General features: G+C 36.8%; 1 protein-coding gene across 2 annotated transcripts in view; it reads left to right on the forward strand.

The window, feature by feature from the left end:
- Positions 1-22307, forward strand: part of TMEM245 (transmembrane protein 245) — a 67331-nt gene that overhangs the window by 17539 nt on the left and 27485 nt on the right. Inside the window, exons 5-12 of one of the 2 annotated variants that reach the window (XM_079790072.1) lie at positions 1369-1584; positions 3437-3606; positions 11694-11798; positions 13784-13866; positions 16337-16427; positions 18958-19056; positions 19996-20127; positions 21146-21181. In XM_079790072.1, coding sequence (XP_079646198.1) covers positions 1369-1584; positions 3437-3606; positions 11694-11798; positions 13784-13866; positions 16337-16427; positions 18958-19056; positions 19996-20127; positions 21146-21181 — 932 coding nt within the window. The remainder of the gene's footprint in view (positions 1-1368; positions 1585-3436; positions 3607-11693; positions 11799-13783; positions 13867-16336; positions 16428-18957; positions 19057-19995; positions 20128-21145; positions 21182-22307) is intronic. The other variant, XM_079790071.1, reaches the window with a different exon arrangement.

The following is a 22307-nucleotide window of genomic DNA, read 5'->3' on the forward strand; positions in this document are numbered from 1 at the left end:
CCAAATTAGAAAGATACTCAGAGAGCACAAACAGAAGCATATTATAACTAGCTTTGGCTTTAGCCCCAAACCTCAGGGTGGAATGTTAGTTTTGTGAGATGGGCTCGCTTACAATAGTGCTGGTTCTATCAGTGGTAAAAATTTACTCACAGCTAAACATTTCATGTTAAAAGGAACACTAAGGACATTATGATATAGTACTGAGAAGGTTACTGTGTAGTTGCCTATGAAAATTTTGAAATAATAGGCAAGGCATTCTCCCAGTAAATATTTAGTGAATACCTACTAGATGTCAGGTACTATTCTATGTGCTAGGATTTCATTGGAGGGAGAACAAGACAGACAAGGTCTTAGCTCTCTTGGAGCTGACATTCAGCTGAAGGGAGAATGTGGACAAGGGTAGGTGGAACATGGCACAACTATGTAACACTGGGAAGACCATGGGGCAGATAGGGCGCTGGGACTATGGGTGTTCTTGTTTCTTTTCTTTTCCTAGACTTTCTGAAATATGACATACTTTTGTCATTAAATTTTATTTATGGCAGGTAAAATACAAGTTTTAGGATCTTACTCATTTCCATCATCATGGTATATACTAAGTAATACTGCTTTAAGAGTTGTATGATTTCTGATACATGTGGTATGTGTTGGTAAAACTAGGAAATAGATATAATATAACCTTATATTAAGACATAGTAGTTGCATTATTAGAAAATAGTGCATAATGTGAAATAATTTAGTATGATTTCCTTTATTTGAAAATTCCTTAACCCACAGAAATCTTGTTCTATGTCTCATTCTAAGAGGAACACATGTTTCAAAGTCCTGGGTTCTTTTTGTAAGAGTGGTTGGCTCCATTTTAGGTGAAATGACAATGAAAAGCCACATTGTGTCAGAAATATCTATATAAATGCACCTACTATCAAGTTATATTAAAAGAGAACATTTTAAATATAGGAATTCTATACGTTAATGTTTGCTGCTTCGTATGGTTTGATTAATTTTCATGGATTAATTATAATTCTCAGCTATTTTGTTATTTTTCTTTAGTTTTTTTGTTTAAATGGTGTCTATATTAATAAAGATATGTCATAAAAAGCTTGAACAGTGTAAAGTACCCCCCCAACAAATTTAATTAATTTCCCTAGATGTAAACACTGTCAGCATTGTTAATTCATCACATATTTTTCAGTGCATATGCAAACATACATCGAAATCTTTATATTTTTATTTTTTGACCCAATGTAATCATACTGTTCGAGTCCATTTTGAAGGCTTAAAATAGAGTAGCTTAGCCAATTACTCTGTATTACTGTTCACTGATGTGGACTAAGATGGTGGGTAATTCTTTTTTCTTTCCCTCTTCAGAAACCATGGACAGAGGCGAACCCCCTCCAGCATTGTCCTCTTCTTCGCCCTCTTCCCCTTCGCCCACGCTGCGCAGGCAAAGGCCTGAGATCGGAGCGTTCCCCAGAAAGAAGAAAACTAGCGACATCTACTTCGTGGCCCTCGTCTGGGCCATCATTGCCGTCCAGCTCTGGTTGAACCTGTGGATCGTGCAGCTGCTGCCAGTGCCGATTGCAGGTGACCGTTAATTAACATCTTAACGTTGAAATTGTTTTCCTTTTCCTTTTGGATTTTAATACTTGGGATCATTTTACTCTCTTTTTAAATTAAATGACCATATTTCTGCATTTAAATAAGCATTATTTTGGAAATTTGTTACTTGATTCCTCTTTAATATTTCTTCTTTCTGTGGAGGAGAGCGTTAGCAATCTGGGTTTAGGGGTTTATGATTGAATTTTGAGAGCTGCTCTTAGTGAAGTGCATTTTACATTGCATTTTTAATTCAATGGAAATGTGGGTTGTGAGAACTATAATGTATGCAAAATCGTGATTTTTTTTTTATTTGACAGAAAATTAAGTTCTTTGTACATATGTCATATGTTTTTTATCAAAATGGAGTCATATGGCTTTTCATAAATCATTAAGCTAGGTCTTTGTACCTGAATACCATGATTAAAAGATACCTTTAGAGAGAACAACACAATAGAGGTGGGCCTTAAATTACCATGGTATTCAGGTACAAAGACCTAGCTTAATGATTTATGAAAAGCCATATGATTCCATCTATCTAATAAAGAAGGAATATGCAAATTGACTGTCACACCATCACAAAGATGGTGGCGCCCATAGCCACAAGATGGCAGCACCCAGTCCCCTCAGCCCCGCTGGAGTCCCCCAGTCGTTTCAGCTCTGCCGGGGGGGGGGGGGGTGGCAGGCACGCGGTGCATCCGGACCCACCGAGGGCCGGCCCGCAGCACAGGCAAGCCTCGGATGTCGGCTGCATAGCTGCCCAGGGCGGGCCCGAGGCTCAGGCAAGCCTCAGATGGTGGCTTCCCAGCCGCCCAGGGCTGCCCGAGGCTAATGTAACCAGGGCCAGCTGAGGCTTGCGCTGCTGGCAGTGGCAGCAGCAGAGGTGTGATTGATGGGGCGTCGCCTTCCCCTGATCACCAGGTCGCCTCCCGCCCCTGAGGGCTCCTGGACTGTGAGAAGGGTCAGGCTGGGCTGAGGGGACCCCCCCTCTAGTGCATGAATTTTCATGCACCGGGCCTCTAGTTTTGATATAATATATGTGCTATATGTGTACATAGAATTTAATTTTTTGTCAAGCAAAGATAAAGCCTTCTAGTCCCACCACCTTCTTAGTTGGCCTTTACAGGAAGCTTAACCCCTGCTTGAAGGGCCGCTGCATTGCCTAACTGCAGAGGGCAAATTCATATTGTGGTCTGGGAATGGTCCCCGCTGAAGGTGTGCAATGCCCAGCCTCAGGCCATTTGTAACAGCCCTGCTTGTACCCAGCCTGTTTCTCTTCTGAATCCTGGTAAAAGATTCAGATGTATAGCACAACATCACTTAAAGAAATAGGAACGTAAATGAAAACGTTACCTGAAGTGGTATAAAATCATGATGTGGGTGGAATACCTTTACTTTTCTGGTCACTAAACAAAAAAATCGAAGGAAAAGAACAAAATTTGGCAACAGCAACTATAATAGCCAAGGAGATTAGAACATGTCAGAGGTTAGTATTCTTTACCCAAGAAGGGGTATGGTGTGAGTGGCCTAGGTTGTAGTCGCTTAAATCTTCATGATCAAAATAGGCTGTAAAATAATCCCTGACTCCTCAGGGATTCAGACTCCACAAAGAAGGTGGTATGTGTGGGAGCAAGTGGGGATTGTGTGAAAGGTTGCTTGTCCCAATACCATCAATTTGGAATACCTTGAACTTTTTTCCCTCCTCTCCTTTTTAAAATTGATCTTGACTTAAATGCTAGCTTTACTGTTTTAAAAAGGTCACCTGAAACTAGGGACCTTTTCCAGTTATAACCTTGTAGTCTGCATTTTGTTCATACATGTATTTCTTACCTCTTCATAGTCTGGATACTCAAAAAGCTCGTCATTCACTTTGGAGTTGTGGACTTCCTGGAGAAGCGCTGCTCCGTGTGGTGGCGGGTCATGGAGCGCTTCCTGAAGGACCGGCAGGAAGCGCTAGCGCCATGGCCAATTGTCGGACTTGGGAAATTCTTGTTAAAAGTTGATAGCAAGGTAATGTATTTTGAGAACTTGAGCTGTTTTAGTGGAATTTATCTATTTCATTGTCTGAAATATTCCATTTTATGGTATTTGGTGTTTATACTGGAATTAAAATCTCATTCCGTGGTAGAATTTAAAGTTTAGAATTATGGTTTATATAAGGATAGGATATCAAGGACCAAATTGAAATCCAGAGGGTTAAGTGACTTACCTAAAAATTATAGCCAGGTAGTGGCTCAGTTTAGTGAATATTTTTGGAATAATTCCCATGTGTCAGATATTGTGCTAAGTCCTTGGGGGAAAAACAGATAAATCAACAGAAAACTAGATGGGAAATTTCTGGGTAGGGAGTGACAGCAGTCCATTAAAATTTAGAGACAGTGGTTAGATTCAGGTTTAGTGGTTAAGAGCATGGACTCTGAGTACAAATTCTGGTTTCAGATCCCAGTTCAGCTACTTATTGGCTGTGTGATCTTGGATGAGTTTCTTAACCTTTCTGTGCCTTTGTTTCCTTATCAATACACTGAGTGTATGAGCATGTACCTCATAGAGTGGTTTGTGAGTACTAAATGAGTTAATACCTGTGCAGTTCCTAGATCAGAGCCTGGCACACAGTAACCTCTATGTAAGTGTTAGTAGTAATGATTTGTGGAGGAAAAGTACTAGTATGTACAAGAAATAGTGATAGTACTCAGCAAAAAAGTGACTCAGTGTTGGTGAGGTAATGGGAGAAGGGCGGTTTTGTATAGGAGGCAAATTCTGAAGCACAAGTAGGAGTAGATGTGGCAAGGACAGTGCGAAAGCACAGAGACTTCCACAGCATGGATTCTCAGGGAATGCCAAGAAACTGGTCATGGCTGGGCTTTGTGAACGGTGCTTAGTGGGAGGTAAGCCTGGAGGGTCAGGTGGGACTGGATCGAGAAGGTCTTTTTGTGTGCTGTGCTGTGCGAGCTGGACTCTTAGCACAGAAGCTAGTAACTATTTCCGTTAACAGGTGTATTCATGACTTAGGTTGAGAAATGCTGCTAGGTGAAACCGGAGTAGATATTGGTGAGAATAATATCTGGAGTGCATGAAGGGGGAGGAAGTAAATCTTTTAATGCTTATTGAAATATCCTGGGTCAAAGGAGAAGCAGGGGATACATTTTCTTGCAAATTGCCTGGCTGCCTTCCAGAATGTTTGCGTTTTAATTCCCACCAGTGCACCATGTGAAAATACGTATTTCCTTGAGCCCTTGCCAAGGAATATTATAGTGCAACAAAAAGGCCTTTTTAGTTTCATAAAAAGCAGTATCTCACTGTTGTTTTCATTTGAAATTTTAAAAAATAAAAATGAGGCTGACCATCCTTTTCCATGCTTATTGGATATTTATTTATTTATTTTTTGAAATTTGCCTCTTTGTGTTGTTACTAATTTTTTTTCAACTTTTTAAGTAAGAACGAATCTAAGACTTTGCATACATTTCAGCATATTTATCACATCCCTCTTGTGTTAGGGTGAAGCTTTATCTTACGAGAACAGATTCAGCACGTCAAACTGTTTAAAGAGGGTATCTTATTTTCAGTTAACGCTTTGTCTTTCCACCGTCAGGATAGAGATTAACCCTTTGCACTCGCTTGCTTTTTTCTCGATTCCTTTATTCTAATGCTAACCGTGTCGAGTCACACTCGACATCCGAGTGCAAAAGGTTAAACCCTATTTTCAGCGTTCTCATGTACTTGTATTTGGACCCTTCATTTAGGAAAACTGAACAGTTGTGTCAGTTGAAGTTCCAGGAATCTAAAAGTATTTGTTATGGGGTAGCCTTGTAAAAATTAGTCATTTTTATTCTAACTTGTTTGCCAATCTATTGTTCTTAGGGAACAGAGACAGTAAAATGAATAAAACTGGCTTTTTCTGCTGTACAACAATTAGAATAAATGGCTGTTGCAAATTGAATATTTGTTTAATTATAATTGATGCCAAATTTATGTCCTATCTAGTATAATAATATGTATGCACTGTTGCTTTGGGGAGTAAATCTATTTTTCGTGTTTCTATTAAATTTTAATTGATTGGACCAGTGTTTCTGAAATGATTCACCTACAGAGGATTGTTTGAAGAATACCTAAACGTGCTTTGGGAATACTTAAGGGAAAACGCTGCAAAGAGCATTTACAGTCACTGATGAAATTACACTTTTTATTAGCCTTTATACTTCTTATAGCACTAATAATGCTCTAAATTCTGTGTTTACCAATATTTAGGTTATGTGTCCACTAACTAGCATTAGTTATTATAGTGCTAAATATTGTGGGGTTTGAATGAAGTAACATTTATGTGAGGAAAAAAAAAAAAGCAAGGTAATACTTTTGCTTTTTTGTAGAAAAATGTGTGCCTAAAAAATTGGGGTGAAAGGAAATATATCATATAGTAACAAAATCTTAGTTATGGCCTGCTTTTAGCCAGGTGTCCTCTCTTCCAAATGCGCACTAGAATGTTTTTACTCGTTAAAAAATGTGAAATAACTAATACTATAAAGCTGCAACTACAGAGTTCAATGAAAATGTACTATGGGAACATAAACTGGTTTATACAGGGACGAAAAATCCTTTTGGGGCATGATATGCGAAAGGATCTTAATTATTACTCTCATCTTTGGAATTTAGTGTGGCTATTTAAGGCTACAAGCTTTCAGGTTATTTTATGTATTTTTAATTGTTGAATTGCCAGCAAAGCTTGTGGTTATCATCATCACTATAATCACTGTATATCTTAAAGGAATACTACATTCACTCGATTTATATATTTGCAATGCAGTGCAGTTTTTTTTTTTCTTTCTAGTTTTTCTTTTGTTTGGGATAATTTCCTCCTCATGCTTTCAGTGACTTTCTTTTCTTTTCATACTGTTATTGCATTCTCTAATGATATTCCACTGTTGTTATCTTCTTTTTCTCACCTTACTCCCCATCCCCAAGCTCTGGCACTGGCTAAATAAGAAGGTAAATGAACACACGGATGTTGGTTTTTGCTGTTCAGTTCTGTAACTTCTCTCTGTATCTCTGTTCTCACTCCTTCTGTCCGTATGTCAAACTAAGTTTTTGTTATTAAAGTTCTAATGATAAGCTATGGAAGGTCATGAAGCATTGAGGCTGTCCCAGTAAAATTTGCTAAAAACCCAAAGCTATTTTATTCAGGATATTGGTAGTGTCTCCTTGCTCAAGTGTGTGTAAGAAGTTCAGTCGTGTAGTCCTTTTGTCCGCTATGATTTCCATTCCTTTTTTTAGCTCTATAATGTGGCTTAGCCTGATACTATAGTCTCCGTTGATGTGTGAGGGCACATAGGCAATAAGTTACTAAAAAGGGAAGAGAATTCTTTGTTGCTAATTTTTCAATAAGTGACAGGAAGATTTCAGAAGATAAATCTGTGAAGTATTTGTGTAATTCCCTAGATTGGTAATTTTATGTATTGACTAGTATTCCAAAATTTTATATTTAACTTAAAAAAGATGGTAGTCATGTTCTGTATGTTCCCCAAGATACAGTTTGTGTCTGTGGTAAATGGTTTTCATGATTGGCTTGGAATTCTAAAGGTACATTTTAAAAAACTTCAATAACTTTAGTAACTCCAGATATATTAGGAGTGGTATACCTCTAACAAAATCTGCATAGTAGTTCTAGATTTAATTTCATTCAATACTTAGGACAGATAACAAAAGGTGACATCATTTACATGTATTGTGTTTAAACACAATAAGACTAAAAGTTTTCAGTGGAAATATTGTTACAGTCTTTAAGAAAGATGTGGTACTTGGAAATACGTCCGAATGACACTTCTATGTGTAGAGATTAGGGTTTCAATTTGTTGAAATGGGAAAGGGGAGACTATTGACAGTGCCTAAACTTTGGATTGAAAATAAACAGTGTGAAGTATAAATAGATACACACCACCACTGCACATACATCCACACAAATAAACACACACACATGTATGGATGCATATACCTCTGTCTCCTACAAAACTAATGTAAGTAAATGAGTGTAATCCTTGGCAGATGATAGTGCTGCAAACATACGTCACATTTTCTTATTTTGATGAAAGCAGGTGGTTTAAATGTATTTTCCTAATTTGTATATGTACAGGGTGTCTCCCCAAATTGTGTATATACTTTAACAGATATCTGATAGCTCAACTTTGAAAATGAAATGTATTTTACTAAACATTGCCTTTATAATTATTCAAAGTGTGTGTATACATTTTTGGGGGACACCCTATATATTGAAAAGAAAATTTCCTCAAAAGATGAAAGGAGACCTAAAGTCATTAGGTTTGTTTGATTTAAAGCTAAATGAGTTAGATTACCTAATTCATGAGCCAAATTACAGCTAATGAGTGAGTTTTAAACGATTCCTAAGAGATTAAGTAGCTTTTGTCTTTTCCTTGCTGATGCCATGCAGCATAGATAAAGCATTGGTGTGGAGCTGGAGCAACTGCTTGCAATTCTGAGAGTGTGTGCTCCAGGAAAGCGCTCAAATAAGTTGAAGATCATTTTATTACATTACATCCAAGGTCAGAAATTGCAGCATTGGGTATTTAGCATTCATTCCAAGCTCAAGTGGAGTGAATTAGAAAAATGAGAAGTGAGGGTGAAAGAGAACAAATATTATGTTTAGCTAAAATTGCAACCGATTTCTCAAGGCTCAATTTAGTTTTTTAAAAAAAAATCATAAAAACCTACATTCATGGCACAACACTTTTTAATATCTTGATAAATAAGGCCAGTGAGTTTAGAAATTTGAGTGTCTTTTGATATAACTATAAATTCACCAACATCTCTAAATTTTTACACTTGAAACACCCAGAATGTCACTTAAAATTTTTTTCCTCTTCCCCTTTTAGGAAATAAAGTTTAACAACTAAAATGATTTCACAAAGCCTAGAGACTGGGCAAAGTTCTAGGGACTGCGATTTCCGCGAGCAAGGCAGTGGTGACAGGTGGTGTGGTGTCCTTTGCCCAAAGTAGAGCACGGGCAGGTCAGCCTCATGGGACAGCACCTCTGGCATTCCTTCGGCTTCTCCGCCACCTTCCCCTTCTCCTGGCTTCCTCTGTGTTTCTCTTTCTGTGTCTGAGTTTCTGTTTCCTTGTGAGTCTTGTTCCATTCTCTCTTTCAGGGAATTCTTTTCCTCCATGTAAGTTTTGTATCCGTTTTGTTTGTTTTTTCTCCTCTTTTGGGCTTCTGTTCTATATACCAATTCCCTCTCCACATTTGTTTCTTCTTTTTCTTGACTTTTCTTTCTCTCGTTATTCTTTTTTATTTTTTTAATCCTCTCCTGAGGATATGTTTCTTTGATTGATTTTAGAGAGAGAAGTGTGTGTGTGTGTGTGAGAGAGAGAGAGAGAGAGAGAAAGAGAGAGAGAGAGAGAGAGAGAGAGAGAGAGGTGTGTGTGAGAGAGAGAAATGAGAGAAACATCAATTGGTTGCCTCTCATATGCGCCCGGACCGGAATCAAACCCAAAATCTTTTGGTGTTTCGGGCAACACTCCAACCAACTGAGCCACCTGGCCAGGACTTCTCTCTCTCTTTTGCCGTCTCTTTTCATTCTGTGTTTTGTTTGGTTTTTAAATCTAATCTTAACCACCCATAATGTGAATAGAAGCTCCTCCAACTTTTTTTAGCTTATGAATTGAGCTTCATAAATGATTTTATTTTAAATTTTGAATGAAACAGATAACCCTTACTGTTATCCCTTGAATATAAATTTTTATTTAGGTAACTCTTAGTATGGATTTCTTCCAACCCTTAGTTATACAGCTTGTGATAAGAAAATTCTACCCTGGTTGAAAAATACAACATTTAATTTTGTAATGTTGATGTACATAATGTATTTGTGAATATGCCATGTTTTATATGTTAAAAATACCCAGACATAAATTCATTTATTTATTTATTTATTTATTTATTTACTTATTTTAATATATTTTTATTGAATTCAGAGAAGAAGGGAAAGGGAGAGAGAGATAGAAACATCAGTGATGAGAGAGAATCATTGATGGGCTGCCTCCTGCACACCCCCTACTGGCGATCGAGCCCGAAACCCAGGCATGTGCCCTTGACCGGAATCGAGCCCAGGACCCTCCCTCCACAGGCTGACGCTCTATCCACTGAGCCAAACCAACTAGGGCTAAATTTAGATATTTATACTTTGTAAATAGAACATCATTTATGTTTAAAAATACATGTTAGGGTATGACTTTTCCAAAAAAAAAATGGAGGCTCGAGTTATTTTTAGAAACTATAATTTGTGAATACAAATCTGGTCTTATTTCTGAAAGTATTTTATTTATGCTTGCCTATGTAGGTATATATTAACTGAGCACTGTTAGGTTTGGGGGAACAAAGAGGAGTAATACAACACTAGCCCTTATTCAGGAAGTTGTCTCAAGAAATATGTGTAGAGTTGGTTTCTGATTGTGAAACTCTTCAGTTTCATTGATTTTAGAACTTACATTCAAAATATGACATTGACCTTCCATATCTTAGAAACCTGTTATTATTTTTTTAAATCTCTGCATTGTCTTCCATGCTTTGGTGGCACGCACTGAAAATTAACTCTTCTGTTTGAAGCTGTAATAGTTGAGATAGAAGATGAACTTTTTATCTTTGAGTTTACTGTAGCATTGATCTCTTAGTGACAGGATCCTTCATGAAAGATAAAGGGAATGCAAGCTTGTGAGTCTTGAGTGGAAATTAATTTTTTAGAAGTCATGTTATTTTGTGTTGTTGTTTTTAATAACCATTCTTTGCTTTTGGATGTTTAACTCACTGTTTGGAGAGCATATTTCAGATTTAAGTGAAGAATAACTTAATCAGCACCATTTTAGTTCATGTTAGAGTTGAGGGTTGCAATGTAGTGTTTCAGCAGTCACCAGTCTAATTGATTGTATTTTTGAAATGTTAAATACTAGCTTTGCATGGCAAGAATTCTACACATTTATCAGAATGATATATTCTGAAAATAAAAATTTTTATATGTAGGATTATTTGTGATTGTGGAAAATGAGAGAAGTTAAACTCAAAATAGAATATCAAATAGCATTGAAGTAGAGCATAATTTTAATTATTGATTTAGGAATAACCATACATTAATGGTTATTTTCTATTTGCAGTCAGTTATAACTTGTCACAAAGCTTATGTTTTAAGAAAAGAATAGAAATTTCCAGTAGAATACCAGATTTTTGTAAGTATTTTAAATAGTAAAAGATGTAAAGAATACTCATATGCCTACCCTCCAACGTTATAAAACATTACTTACATAATTGAAGCCCATTTTGTATCCCTCCCTGACCTAGAGAAACTATTATTCTGATATTGGTATTTATCATTACCGTAATATTGGATTTTTATTACTGTTTTTGTAACCCTAATGACATCAAAAGGAAAACATACATTGAAAGTAATTACTATTTTAATTTGCTCCTATTTTATCTATATATAATTTAGGACCTATTTTTATAAAAGTCACACTTTTTCTAAAGTCATCTATATTTGCTAATTGACAGTAAAATTTCAAAAGATTTGAGGTCAGCTAATTAATTCTCATTATTTTCTTTAGAAATATTTACCAGATTATCCTACATAATAAAAGGCTAATATGCAAATTGTCCCTTCAATCAGGAGTTCAATCAGGAGTTTGATCAGGAGGTGGGGCGGGCCGGCCAACCGCCCACGGCCCCTTTCCCCAGCATGCCCAGCCCAATCGGCCCCGATCAGGGTGGGCTGGCCGGACCCCAACTGTGCACGAATTTGTGCACCAGGCCTCTAGTAAATTATAATTTGAAATGTAAATTACCATAATATAACAGTTCAGTCATAATGTTTATGTTCACGTTGACTGCTTTTTCTTAGATGTGACAATAAAAAGCTCTTTAAATAACAGCAGTAATTAATACCTAATTTTATAAAGTTGCTTACAGTTGTCACTGCTTTAGTCATTATTCCATAGTTTGCTTTGCATTGCTGAATATCCTATTTTGTCTTCATTATATTTGAATGCATATGTGTTTTTATTAAGTTGTATTTTACAGCTAAGTAATCCTCTCTTTTATTTCTGTGCAGATAATCATCTGGTTGGAGAAGATGTTAGACAAAATAATTAGCATTTTCATCATATTTTTGCTAGTAATAGGAACCCTTCTTTTAGCCCTACTCCTGACTGCAAAGGTAGAGTACAATAATTACTATTACCACTAGTAAACTCTTAATTGTTAGAAGTGTAGTATGGATAAGAAGCTGACAGTATGGAAAATGTCATTTTGCTTATAAATATGTATAACTGCTATAACATAATTTTTGTATTACTAGTTTTGCCATGAATTTACCTAGTATATTTTTACATGCACCATTATTTTATTATCATCAAAATCCTCAGATGTAAATACAGATACAAAAATTGAGATACAGAGGGACAAGTGGCTTCTTCTGTCAATAGGAAAACTATAATCTAGTCTTATGACTCCTAATCTAGTTAGTACCCTGTTCACTAGATCAGAATTTTTTGACTAACTCTTTCCTTCTTGCCTTATTGGTCTGTCTGCTGATATACCATAGGGTCTTTATTTCTCACTCTCCAGGTTCTTCCAGCTTACATTTCCTCTCCCTTCTTTGCTCAGATTGCTATAAGAGAATGCCATAGACTAGGTGGCTCGAACAACAAGGATTTCTCATGGTTGTAGAGGCGAAAGCCCCAGATCAGGTGCCAGCGTGGTTGAGTTCTTGGTGAAGGCCCTCTTCCTGGTTTACAGATGGCTGTTCTTTTCTTTGTATCTTTATATGGCAGAGAGAACTGTTATCTGTCTCCTGTACTGTATAAGGGAACTAACCCCATTCATGAAGGGTCCACCCTCAAGACCTAATTACTTACCAGTGGCCCCACCTCTTAACCATCACAATGGAGGTTAGGATTTCAGCAAATGAATTTTGGGGAATGCAGACATTCAGTTCTTAACACTCCTCTTTCATCTCAAAGAATTATCATTGTCCCAACTAAATGGTATCTATAAGAGATACATTTTAAATTAAAAGCATTAAAAGATATGATAGTAAAAGGATTTTTAAAAAGATATACCATGAGAACTATAAACATAATAAATCTGGTATGATTATATTAATATCAAACAATTAAAACAAGAAATATTACACACAAATAATGATGAAAGAGTTAGTACAGCAGTAAGATACAACAATTATGAATGTGTATATTCTAACGATAGCTCTAAAATACATGAAGCAAAATATTCAGAATTAGAAGGAGAAATGGACAAATCAAAGATTATAGGTAGGAATTGACTAATACTCTTCTTGCAACAATTGGGAGAATAAATAGATAGAAAATTAGTAAGAATAAACAAGCCTTGAAAAACAGTCAGTATGACCTGACAGTAGCAGAATCCTGTTCTTTTCAAGTAAATGTGGTATACTCGCTAGGATAAACCATATGCTCAGCATGCTAATTTAAACAAAGTAAAAGCATATAGAGCCTGTTTCCTGACATTGGCTTGTTCCTTTTTTAATCCCTCATTTTGCTGATTATTGGGCAAGGTAAATTTGGAGCAGCTTCAGTTTCTGTTTGTTTTTATTACTCAGAAACTTTACTCAATTGCTTATATTTGTTTGTGTATCTTGCATTTAACCTTTTGCACTCGGATGTCGAGTGTGACTCAACACGGTTAGCATCGGTAGCAGGAATCGAGAAAAAAGCAAGCGAGTGTAAAAGGGTTAAGCTCATGTAGTGTTGATACTGCATATATATACATATGTACCTACAGACACATTCGTATTATATGTCTATACACATATACTTACACTACACACGTGAACTATATATATTATTGTGTATACGTGTATTTGTATGTATCTGTTTACATATTTTTTGCTTAAGTAAATTGTTGAGCTTCTTGAAGGCAGGGACCTATTATGTACATTTTATTTTCCATAGAGTGTGTGATAGAATATTATATAGCAGCTACTCAATGCATGTTTCTAAATTAACTGCAACTAAGATGTATAATTATTTAACTCTAAAATATTGCTCCACTAATAATTGGGAGAATAAATAGATAGAAAATTAGAAAAATAAATGTAGAAGAATAAATGTTTACTTAGGTTTATTTTTTATTGAGATTCTTTTTATCTCATTTGTGATGCAGGTACATCAAGAGAGTGTGCACATGATTGAAGTCACAAGCAGTTTGATTAATGAAACTCTAGCAAATCACCCTGAGTGGGCAAAGTAAGAATATTGTTTTACAACAACAAAAATAGAGCTGGATGACCTAGGTTCAGTATCTGTTTGCATGAAATGGTCTTCATTGATGCACTGCCTTGGAAGAGAAAAGATAGGGTTTGCTAAAGCTTTGATAAAGCTGTCATTTTTGCAAAAGAATTGCAAACATGTAATCTGGGAGAGGGGTTGATGGGAAAGTGCTTAAGATTTTGGAAACAATTTATAGTAAATGATACCTTATATTTGAATTGAGAGTTACACTTCATAGCATGTTTATAATTTACAAAGTACTTTCACCTGCTTTGGGACCTATCTTCCTCACAGTGACTGTGCAGTAGGTTGAAGAGATTATATCCATTTTACAGATGAGGAAATAGGATCGAAGGTTAAGGAATTTGAAATTATAATCTACCAGCAGAGTCAGCCCTCACATCCAGTGTTTCTGATCAAGTACCATTCCATGTAGGAGAGTTTTAAAAAGCTCTTTCATGAAAGGTCTGATTCTTTTGCAGCAAATTAGTGAGGATGAATATGCATTAATATAAATGGCTTCTTGCATATCTCAGTATTCAGTAGATTCCTGTCCTGATGAAGGCAATTGACCTTGTGAGAAATTCTGTGGATATTCCTAGAGGGGTTACAGTTAAGAATCTATCCAATTACTTTCTTCCAATATGGAGCACATTTTATAAGCCTTGTGTAGGTGCCCTGACTTCCTGTGGATGTGTTTGGTGAGCTGGTGGATAAATTGCAAGACTTAGGGTAGGGTCACCCTAGCAGAGCTTCAAAAAAATGCAGTCAGATCACATCTTAATTCTTGTCTTGGCCAATTCTATTAGTCTGGAACCCACTTTCTACTGACTAGAAAGTATATCAAAACTTGAGGGGCCACATGGTATGTTAGAAAGTTTCCTTTACTGGGGCTGTTCTCTTGGAAGTTTATAGTGTGAAATAGATTAACTTTTACCCAGAAAGATGAGGGCAGGCCAGTCCAAAATGTAAGAAGATGGTTTCCACTAAGAGTAGAATTAGTGATTGACTGAGGTAGTGACTATCCTACTGAAGGAGCTCAATATAGAGGCCGTGGTTGGTGTACGATCAGGGCTCATCCTAGTTGGTCCCAAGGTTGCTCGGTGTTTATGGCCCATGTAGTGTCGATACTGCATATACTGTGTGTGTGTGTGTATGTACATACAGACATAGAGGTCTTTGACTTGGCCTCAGGACAGCTCCTTTTACCTGTTACTGTAATGACACCTGTGTGAGTACGTTGGTGAAGTGTTTTCACTGAAACCAGCAAGATTTGTTATCAGGCCTAATCGACGTTTGTTAGTCATTAAGGATCCATCTGGATGCCTCTATGGATCCTCATACTTTTGAGTATCTCTACAGGATATAATCTATAATAATAAAACAGTAATATGCTAATTAGATCAGATGTCCTTCCAGACGACCTTCTGGACGAAGCCGGGGCTGCGAGGGAAGCCCGGGTCCCAGGTGCCTTCCGGCGGCCCGAGGAAAGCCTGGGTCCTAGGTGCCAGAGGGAAGCCAGTGCCGGCAGCTACGGGAAGGAAGGCCTACTCTTGCATGAATTTCGTGCATCAGGCCTCTAGTTTTCCCATAAAAATGTAGTACCGTATAATTGAAAGTATACAACAGACCCTTCAAACCACTATAAGCCTATAAATCCTAGAGTAATTTAAAGCTACTTAAATTAATTTCTCCCCAATCACATCTCTTTAGAGATTCAAATTTCCTGTTCATATCCTTTTTACTGTAAGATTTATATTTATAAGTATCTCTAAAGTTTTATCTTACTTGCTGAGAAATACTTGAACTGACTGAGAATTTGCAAAAAGCTTCACAAATATTTTGTTTATGTGGAGTGTATGGTGAACTCGTTAATACTAAAGATGCAAACCAATTTGTGGATGTCGGCATCTCTAGTACATAATATTGTGAGGAGCAGTTAAGAGAATTGTTTAGGTGCAGATTGCTGTGCTCTAGCCCCAGAGTTTCTTTTTCAGTGGGTCTGAGTTTAGGCCGGGTTTCTAAGCAGTTGTGATGCTGCAGGTCCATGGACCACAGTTTGAAAACCACCATTGTGAATTCCAGATGTTGACCATCAATGTCCCAGAACTACTTCCTCTAGTGCTGTGTGAATCAGGCAGGTGACCCAGGACTGGAGGGACAGAGAAACACGGCAGAGCAGAATGAGAGAGAGGTTGTGGGGAAAGTGGATGCAAAAGATAAGGAAGGCTTGAAAAGACATCCCGAATATTAGAATTAGGCCAATTGGGCCTGTAAGTCAAGGATTTCTGTGTGTGATTCATTTGTATTTCTGTGTTAATGGCTGTCCAGGAGTTTGTCAGTTCCTGATTGTTTAAATACATCAAGTTCAAAAAGTTACGGGTGCAGTACACTAAAAGTGTGCTAGTTTTTCATTTTTTTTCTTTCTTTCTTTGTTTTAAATTAGTTGGCTTCCTGAGGCTCAGGTAGTCCAAAGAGCCCTCAATTCTGCAGCTAACAATGTGTATCAGTATGGACGAGAATGGATAACCCACAAGGTAAGGGAAGAGCCTCTCTTTGTGGATTTCTCTTTGCAAGTTATTTATTGGTAGTGATTTCTTGCTTCGATAAAGCATAATTTCTGTTTTCAAGTAGGTTTATATCTACAAGTTGACAAGCAACATACAGTGAAATTAAAGCTTTTGCATGATCATACTGAATAGTGCTAGTAACCTGAACAAACTCAGAAGTTGGCCATTTGCTTCTTGTTCAAGATGGATCTGATTCATTATTTGTACACTAGAAAGGAATGATCACTAAGCTTGGTAGTCAAATAAGGTTCTCAGTGCCAAAGAAGACATAAGGAGTAGCCTGTGAGGTAGGAGGAAACCCAAACTGTGTGTGTCACAGAGGCCTAGAGAAGAAAATGGTTCAAGAAAGACTTGGTCAGCTAAGGCTTCACCCAAGATGAGTGCGGACTTGTCATCCCCATTTCATAGGTGAGGGTGTTTGCCTTAAGTCAGTCAGTTTTCAAATGGCATTGTGACTGCCCTTAATGCTTTACTGTTCTTCTTGGGCAAAGAGCATGTCACAAACCCCCCACAGTAGGTGTGTTTTAGTGATCCTGTTAGTAGACTCTGTGCGCTCTGGCCCCGTCTTCCCGGTTTTATAACATGCTGTAAAATTGTGCTGAACTCTCCTTTACTGTTGTAGTGTGGTATTTTAGTTATTCCCTGTCATGCTCGGAGTGAGCCTGCTAAAGGACATGTCAGTTTGAAATGGTATTTTATTGCAGTAAAGGCCACTGTGCTGACAATCTAGAAAAGGGGCTGTCAGTAACCTAAATTGTAGAACTCTTCAGGTTCCAGGGAGAATTCACGGCTAAATAGGAAAGTGACAGAAATAATTGGGAATAGGAAGTCTGTGAGTCTTTGACAGTCATACTATGCAAAAGACAAATTTAAAGAAATGAAAGGAAGTTAGCCTAGGGTAATTGTGGTTTTTAATTATTTGGGGTAATTTGCTCTATTAGGTGTTCTTTGTTCATAGGTTATATAGACTTGAGTTGAAAGAATATGAGAGAACTTTTCATCCTGAATCTGCCACTTGTCTGTGTAACTCTGGGCCTGTCATAGATCCTTTCTAAATCTGTTTTCTCAAATGAACAAAGATGATGCCAAAACTATTTTCTGTCTAACTCATGGAGTTGTTGTAAAGATCACATAATGTAGGTGAAAGCCATTTGTAAATTGTACAATGTGATGAAACTTTGATATTCACAGATTTGTGTTTGAATAAATCAATTAAATATAAAGAACAACATTGGGCAGATGTATTTGCATCAAATATGTCTAAGAACTGGTTTAAGCATCTATAAGGCCAGCATCAAGTGGGCGAAAGGTATGAATAGGCCACACTAAAGGAAATACACATTGAAAACCAAAATGGAAAATGGTCATTCTTGTTACTAAAGAAGAAAAGTATAATCAGTTATCACTTCACACCTTTTAAATTATCTAAAAATCAGTTATCCATAAGGCTTTGGGAAAAATGTTGGAAAGTGTTAATTGGTACAATCCTTATAGTAGACTATTTAACAATGCATAGCAAGAACCATTAAAAATGCTCATTTCCTTTGATTCTTGCACATTTATCTTACTATTAGAAGTAAGGAAAAATACTGTGTATAAGGATATTCATTGCAGTGTTACTTGTGACATTAAAAATTGGGAACCATCTATGTGTCCTGTGATTTGGTGATGATTAAATACTATAAAAACTTAATGAAATAGCATGAAACCATTAATAATAAAGTTGAAGGTTAGTGATGAAGGCTAAATATGAAAAGCTTATGATGTGAAAGAAAATACAGCATTCTAAATTATGTCTATGTAAACAGGCAGAAATTGCAAAGGAAATGAAGCAGCCAGTTTTAGTAAGGAAAGTGAGACTACAAATTAATGTTTGTCCTTTTAAAAGTATCTTTAATGTAACCACATGGTTTTAATAACACACAAAATGTGGGGTAAGATATTATAATGAATTACCTTTCTCTAAGTTATCTCAAGTGTACTTGATTCCCATACATCCTGAAGCCAGTCCGATCAGTCATAACTCTGAGACCCGACACTTCTTAGCAAACGGGCATATTTGCATTTATAGCTAGGGTTCTAAAATGTCACTTAAAAGTTCTGTGGCAATTCTTAATAATATGATAAATGTAACTTGAGACTTCAGTATAATGGGTGGGCACTGGGATCACATGAAAATATTTTTCTCTGTGCAGATATGATAAGAGATGTCCGTAGTCATGGCTTTATTTGCACCCTTCTTTTGCAGTTTGAAGTAACTCTCCTTGAGACCTAAGGATAGAGGAAAGAAAAAAGAAGCAAAAGATGAGAGGGAGGAAATTTACTGGGAATATTGAGGAGCAAAGTTTATGAGAAGAACATTGTGTGGCTAGAGACAATTAAATAGTCTGGAACATTTCAGTTTGATTTGGAACAAATGTAAAGACCCAGCATGTATTCATTTTACTGGGTTATTGCCTGGAATATTAAATCAGATTATATCTGTTATTTCTTCCAGCTTCATAAAATTCTCGGAGATAAGGTGAACAACACTGCTGTGATTGAAAAGCAGGTACTAGAACTTTGGGACAGACTGTATCATTCTTGGTTTGTAAAGGTAAGTTATTTTAGCTAAGGATTTCAATGGTAAACTAATAAAGTCCTTTTATAGACCCAATGACTAAGTAGGACTTTAGTAATACTGAAATTTCACTCATTGACATTTTTAAGCTACAGGGTCTTAAACCTTAGGCCACAAAAAGTCAGAGTGATTGATGGTTAATCTCCATGGCAGAGTCCACCAGACCCTCTGCTGTATCAGTATTTTGTCATCTGTTCGTTATCATCTACAGCATCTCATCATCTAGACCAGCTCTGGGCAGGAGAAATGTAATGCAAGCTGCCTAATGTTAGTTTTTCTGGTGGCCGTGTTAAAGAAAACAAAAATAAACAGGTGAAATTATTTATTCATAGCTCTTTCAAACCTAGTTATTCCTGCATTCCTGCCAATGCAATTCTCTTCCAGATAGACAAGTTAGACTCCCCTCTTGTTTCTTTTTCATATTCTCCCCCCCCCCCCCCGCTTTATTGATATATAATTGATACATAACATTGTATTAGTTTTAAGTGATATTTTAATATTCTTTCTCTCCCCTCTGCTCTCTTTATCTTGAAAAGAAGATTAATAAGGGAGATGAGGAAAGGAGGAAGAAAGCAAAAATGAGACCAAACAAACAAACAAAAAGGCAGAGGGATTTAAAAGGGGGACAATAAAAGTAAATGCTTTGTATACAGTTGAATATACACTGAGGAATAAAGTGTATCCACAAATGTACTGAGGAGAAAAGCACTCAAGCTAGGCTGAGACTCAGTAACTAGCATATTAACAGAAAAATAGGTGTTGGTGGAATTCTTAATTGATTTTTTAAATAATGCAGTTTTTCACTTTTGTGTATTCACTAAAGTGCTAAGTGGACCTAAAACAAAAGAGGTTATTGATACTTTCTGTTCTTTAGGTTAAGTTGGAGATTTAATGTCTGAACTGGTTTTTCCATAGAACGTAACGCACTCTGGAAGGCACAAAGGACACAAGATGCATATAAGCCGTCAGAACAGCTGGCTGGGAGACATTCTGGACTGGCAGGATATCGCGTCCTTCGTCCACGAGAACATCGAGACGTTTCTTTCTGTAAGGAATAGTATTTATAGTTAAACTGGACTTAGAAGTAAAAACAGAAACACTCATTTTCAGTCTTCTTTACCCACTAAAAGGTCTTTACTTACCCTGTTTTTAATGCCACAACATTTGACGTTTTGAAAATTCTAAACGCACTACAAAGATGTCCAAAACCTGTAGCTCTCAGGTGTCGCTGCCCTGATCCTGATGCCTGGAGAGTAACCAAGAGATGCTGTACCAGGGAGCATATGCATGATGCTGTGGCTCTCAGATTCTGAGCTAGATATCCTTGTCCCCATCGGCTGCCCAGAATGGCCCCAGCTGGACCACTACAGGGGGACCTGCCTTTCTGGTGGGCGAAGCCCTTTTGGCAGATGGATGGATATATGGTTTTCTCCCCCATGCACCATCCACCTCTGCCTTATTTTTATTTTTTATTTTTACAAAGGTTAGAAGGTGGCAAGGAACAGCTAGCAGTGCTGTGAAGTTTCAGTGACTGCTCTTCATTCTGTAGTGTACTTTGTGGGGAGTCTGCCTGGGGCTTTTCACAGAGATGAGAAAAAAGTTACTGTGAAAACACTAACTTGCGCCAAGTTAACAAAATCGATGTTTGCAATGCTAGATTTTTTCAATTTAATTTTTATCCAAACAATAGATGACCATAGTTGAAAAGCCAAAAATGCTTTAAGATTTATTTATTAATTTTAAATGCTTTAAGATTTTAAGTGGGGAAAAAAATAGCAGTTTTTTTGTGCTTCTCCACTTCAGTCTCATTCTCTAGAAACAGCTGTTAATTCTTTTATTCTGTTTTATTTTATCACTTTATTTTAAAAATGCATTTATTGAATTTATTGGGGTGACATTGATTGATAAAATTATATAGGGTTCAGGTGTATAATTCTATAATACATCATCTATATATTGTACTGTGTGTTGTGCTCACCACCCTAAGTTTAGCTTTTTCTGGGTGTTTACCTCTGAATTTCTAAAATACTGTTTACGCTGCTCTTTCTTGGTTTTGCAATTTTAGATATTATCTTTTGGCTTTCCAATATGGAAGATGAAGGTAACGATGTGACTTTCTTACGAGTCCCTTGGTGCTCTTCTACTCCTCCTTTGGGGTTTTCGTACAACTCCTTTGGTTCCTACCCTCATTCCTGCGCTCACACTTTTCCTTCCTCCCATTCACCTAATAGAGCTATAACAGTTTGAAATTGTATCTATCTATTTCTGCCATCATACTTTGCCCAACAGCTCTTTTTTATATTCTGAACCTTCCTTCCCAATCCTCTTGAGTACACAGAGAGGTTATTTGATCTTGGCAACTACCAGTCTACAATTAATGAATTCAGTTAATATCTTAAGAATTACCACAGGGCATTTCCTATCATTGTGACCTAGAAACTATTCAAAACTTTTTTTTTTTTTTTGATAAAAATTCCAGAATGACTGAGGCCCCCAAAAGAATGCCTGTCAAAATCACAAGTAAGGGCATTGTTGGTTTGTCTCTGGAATCAGTGCCATTATTCATTCATTCCTTTATCCCGCAGGGTCAAACAGTCAATCATGCATATTTTTGTAGGCACTGTGAAACATTTTCAAGATTTTATGTAAGGAGTTTTTGTAAATGAGACCAGCCTGCCAAAGTTCTCTTATGAAGACAGAGCTGAGGTTTGCAAGAAATGCAGAGGACAACAAAATGTGCTTTAATAAATGGTACATTTGAGTTAGGAAAGGAATGGGTAGGCCTTTCATAGCACAGATGGTGTAACTTGAACATATGACAAAAAACAGAGCTGCTGTTTTGGAAAGGGTAGACACCAAAATAAAATCAGACGTTATGAGTTCTGGTTCCACATATTAGCTCCCTGCCCTTGGGCAAGTTTTTTAAAAACTCTGGGCTTCATTTTGCATATCTATAAAATAAACATGGTGTCGTCTGCATTTCTTCCCTTACGGTGTTGTGAGGTTTATGTGATGAAAACTAAGGGTATTTAAAAAAATTTTTTAAGTTTTTCTGGTCATTTTGCTTCCATGTTTTATATTACTCAGGGAGAATAGAACAGACATCATCATAAAGGAATGTAAGTTTATGAAGAAATAGGAAAAGAAAACATCTAGGTGTGCTATTGGTAATATACATCTTCCTTTAGTAATATTTAACATTTATTAATAAACTTTATTTTAATATC

This window comes from Cnephaeus nilssonii, assembly GCF_951640355.1.
Source record: "Cnephaeus nilssonii genome assembly, chromosome: 14".
NCBI lineage: Eukaryota > Metazoa > Chordata > Mammalia > Chiroptera > Vespertilionidae > Cnephaeus > Cnephaeus nilssonii.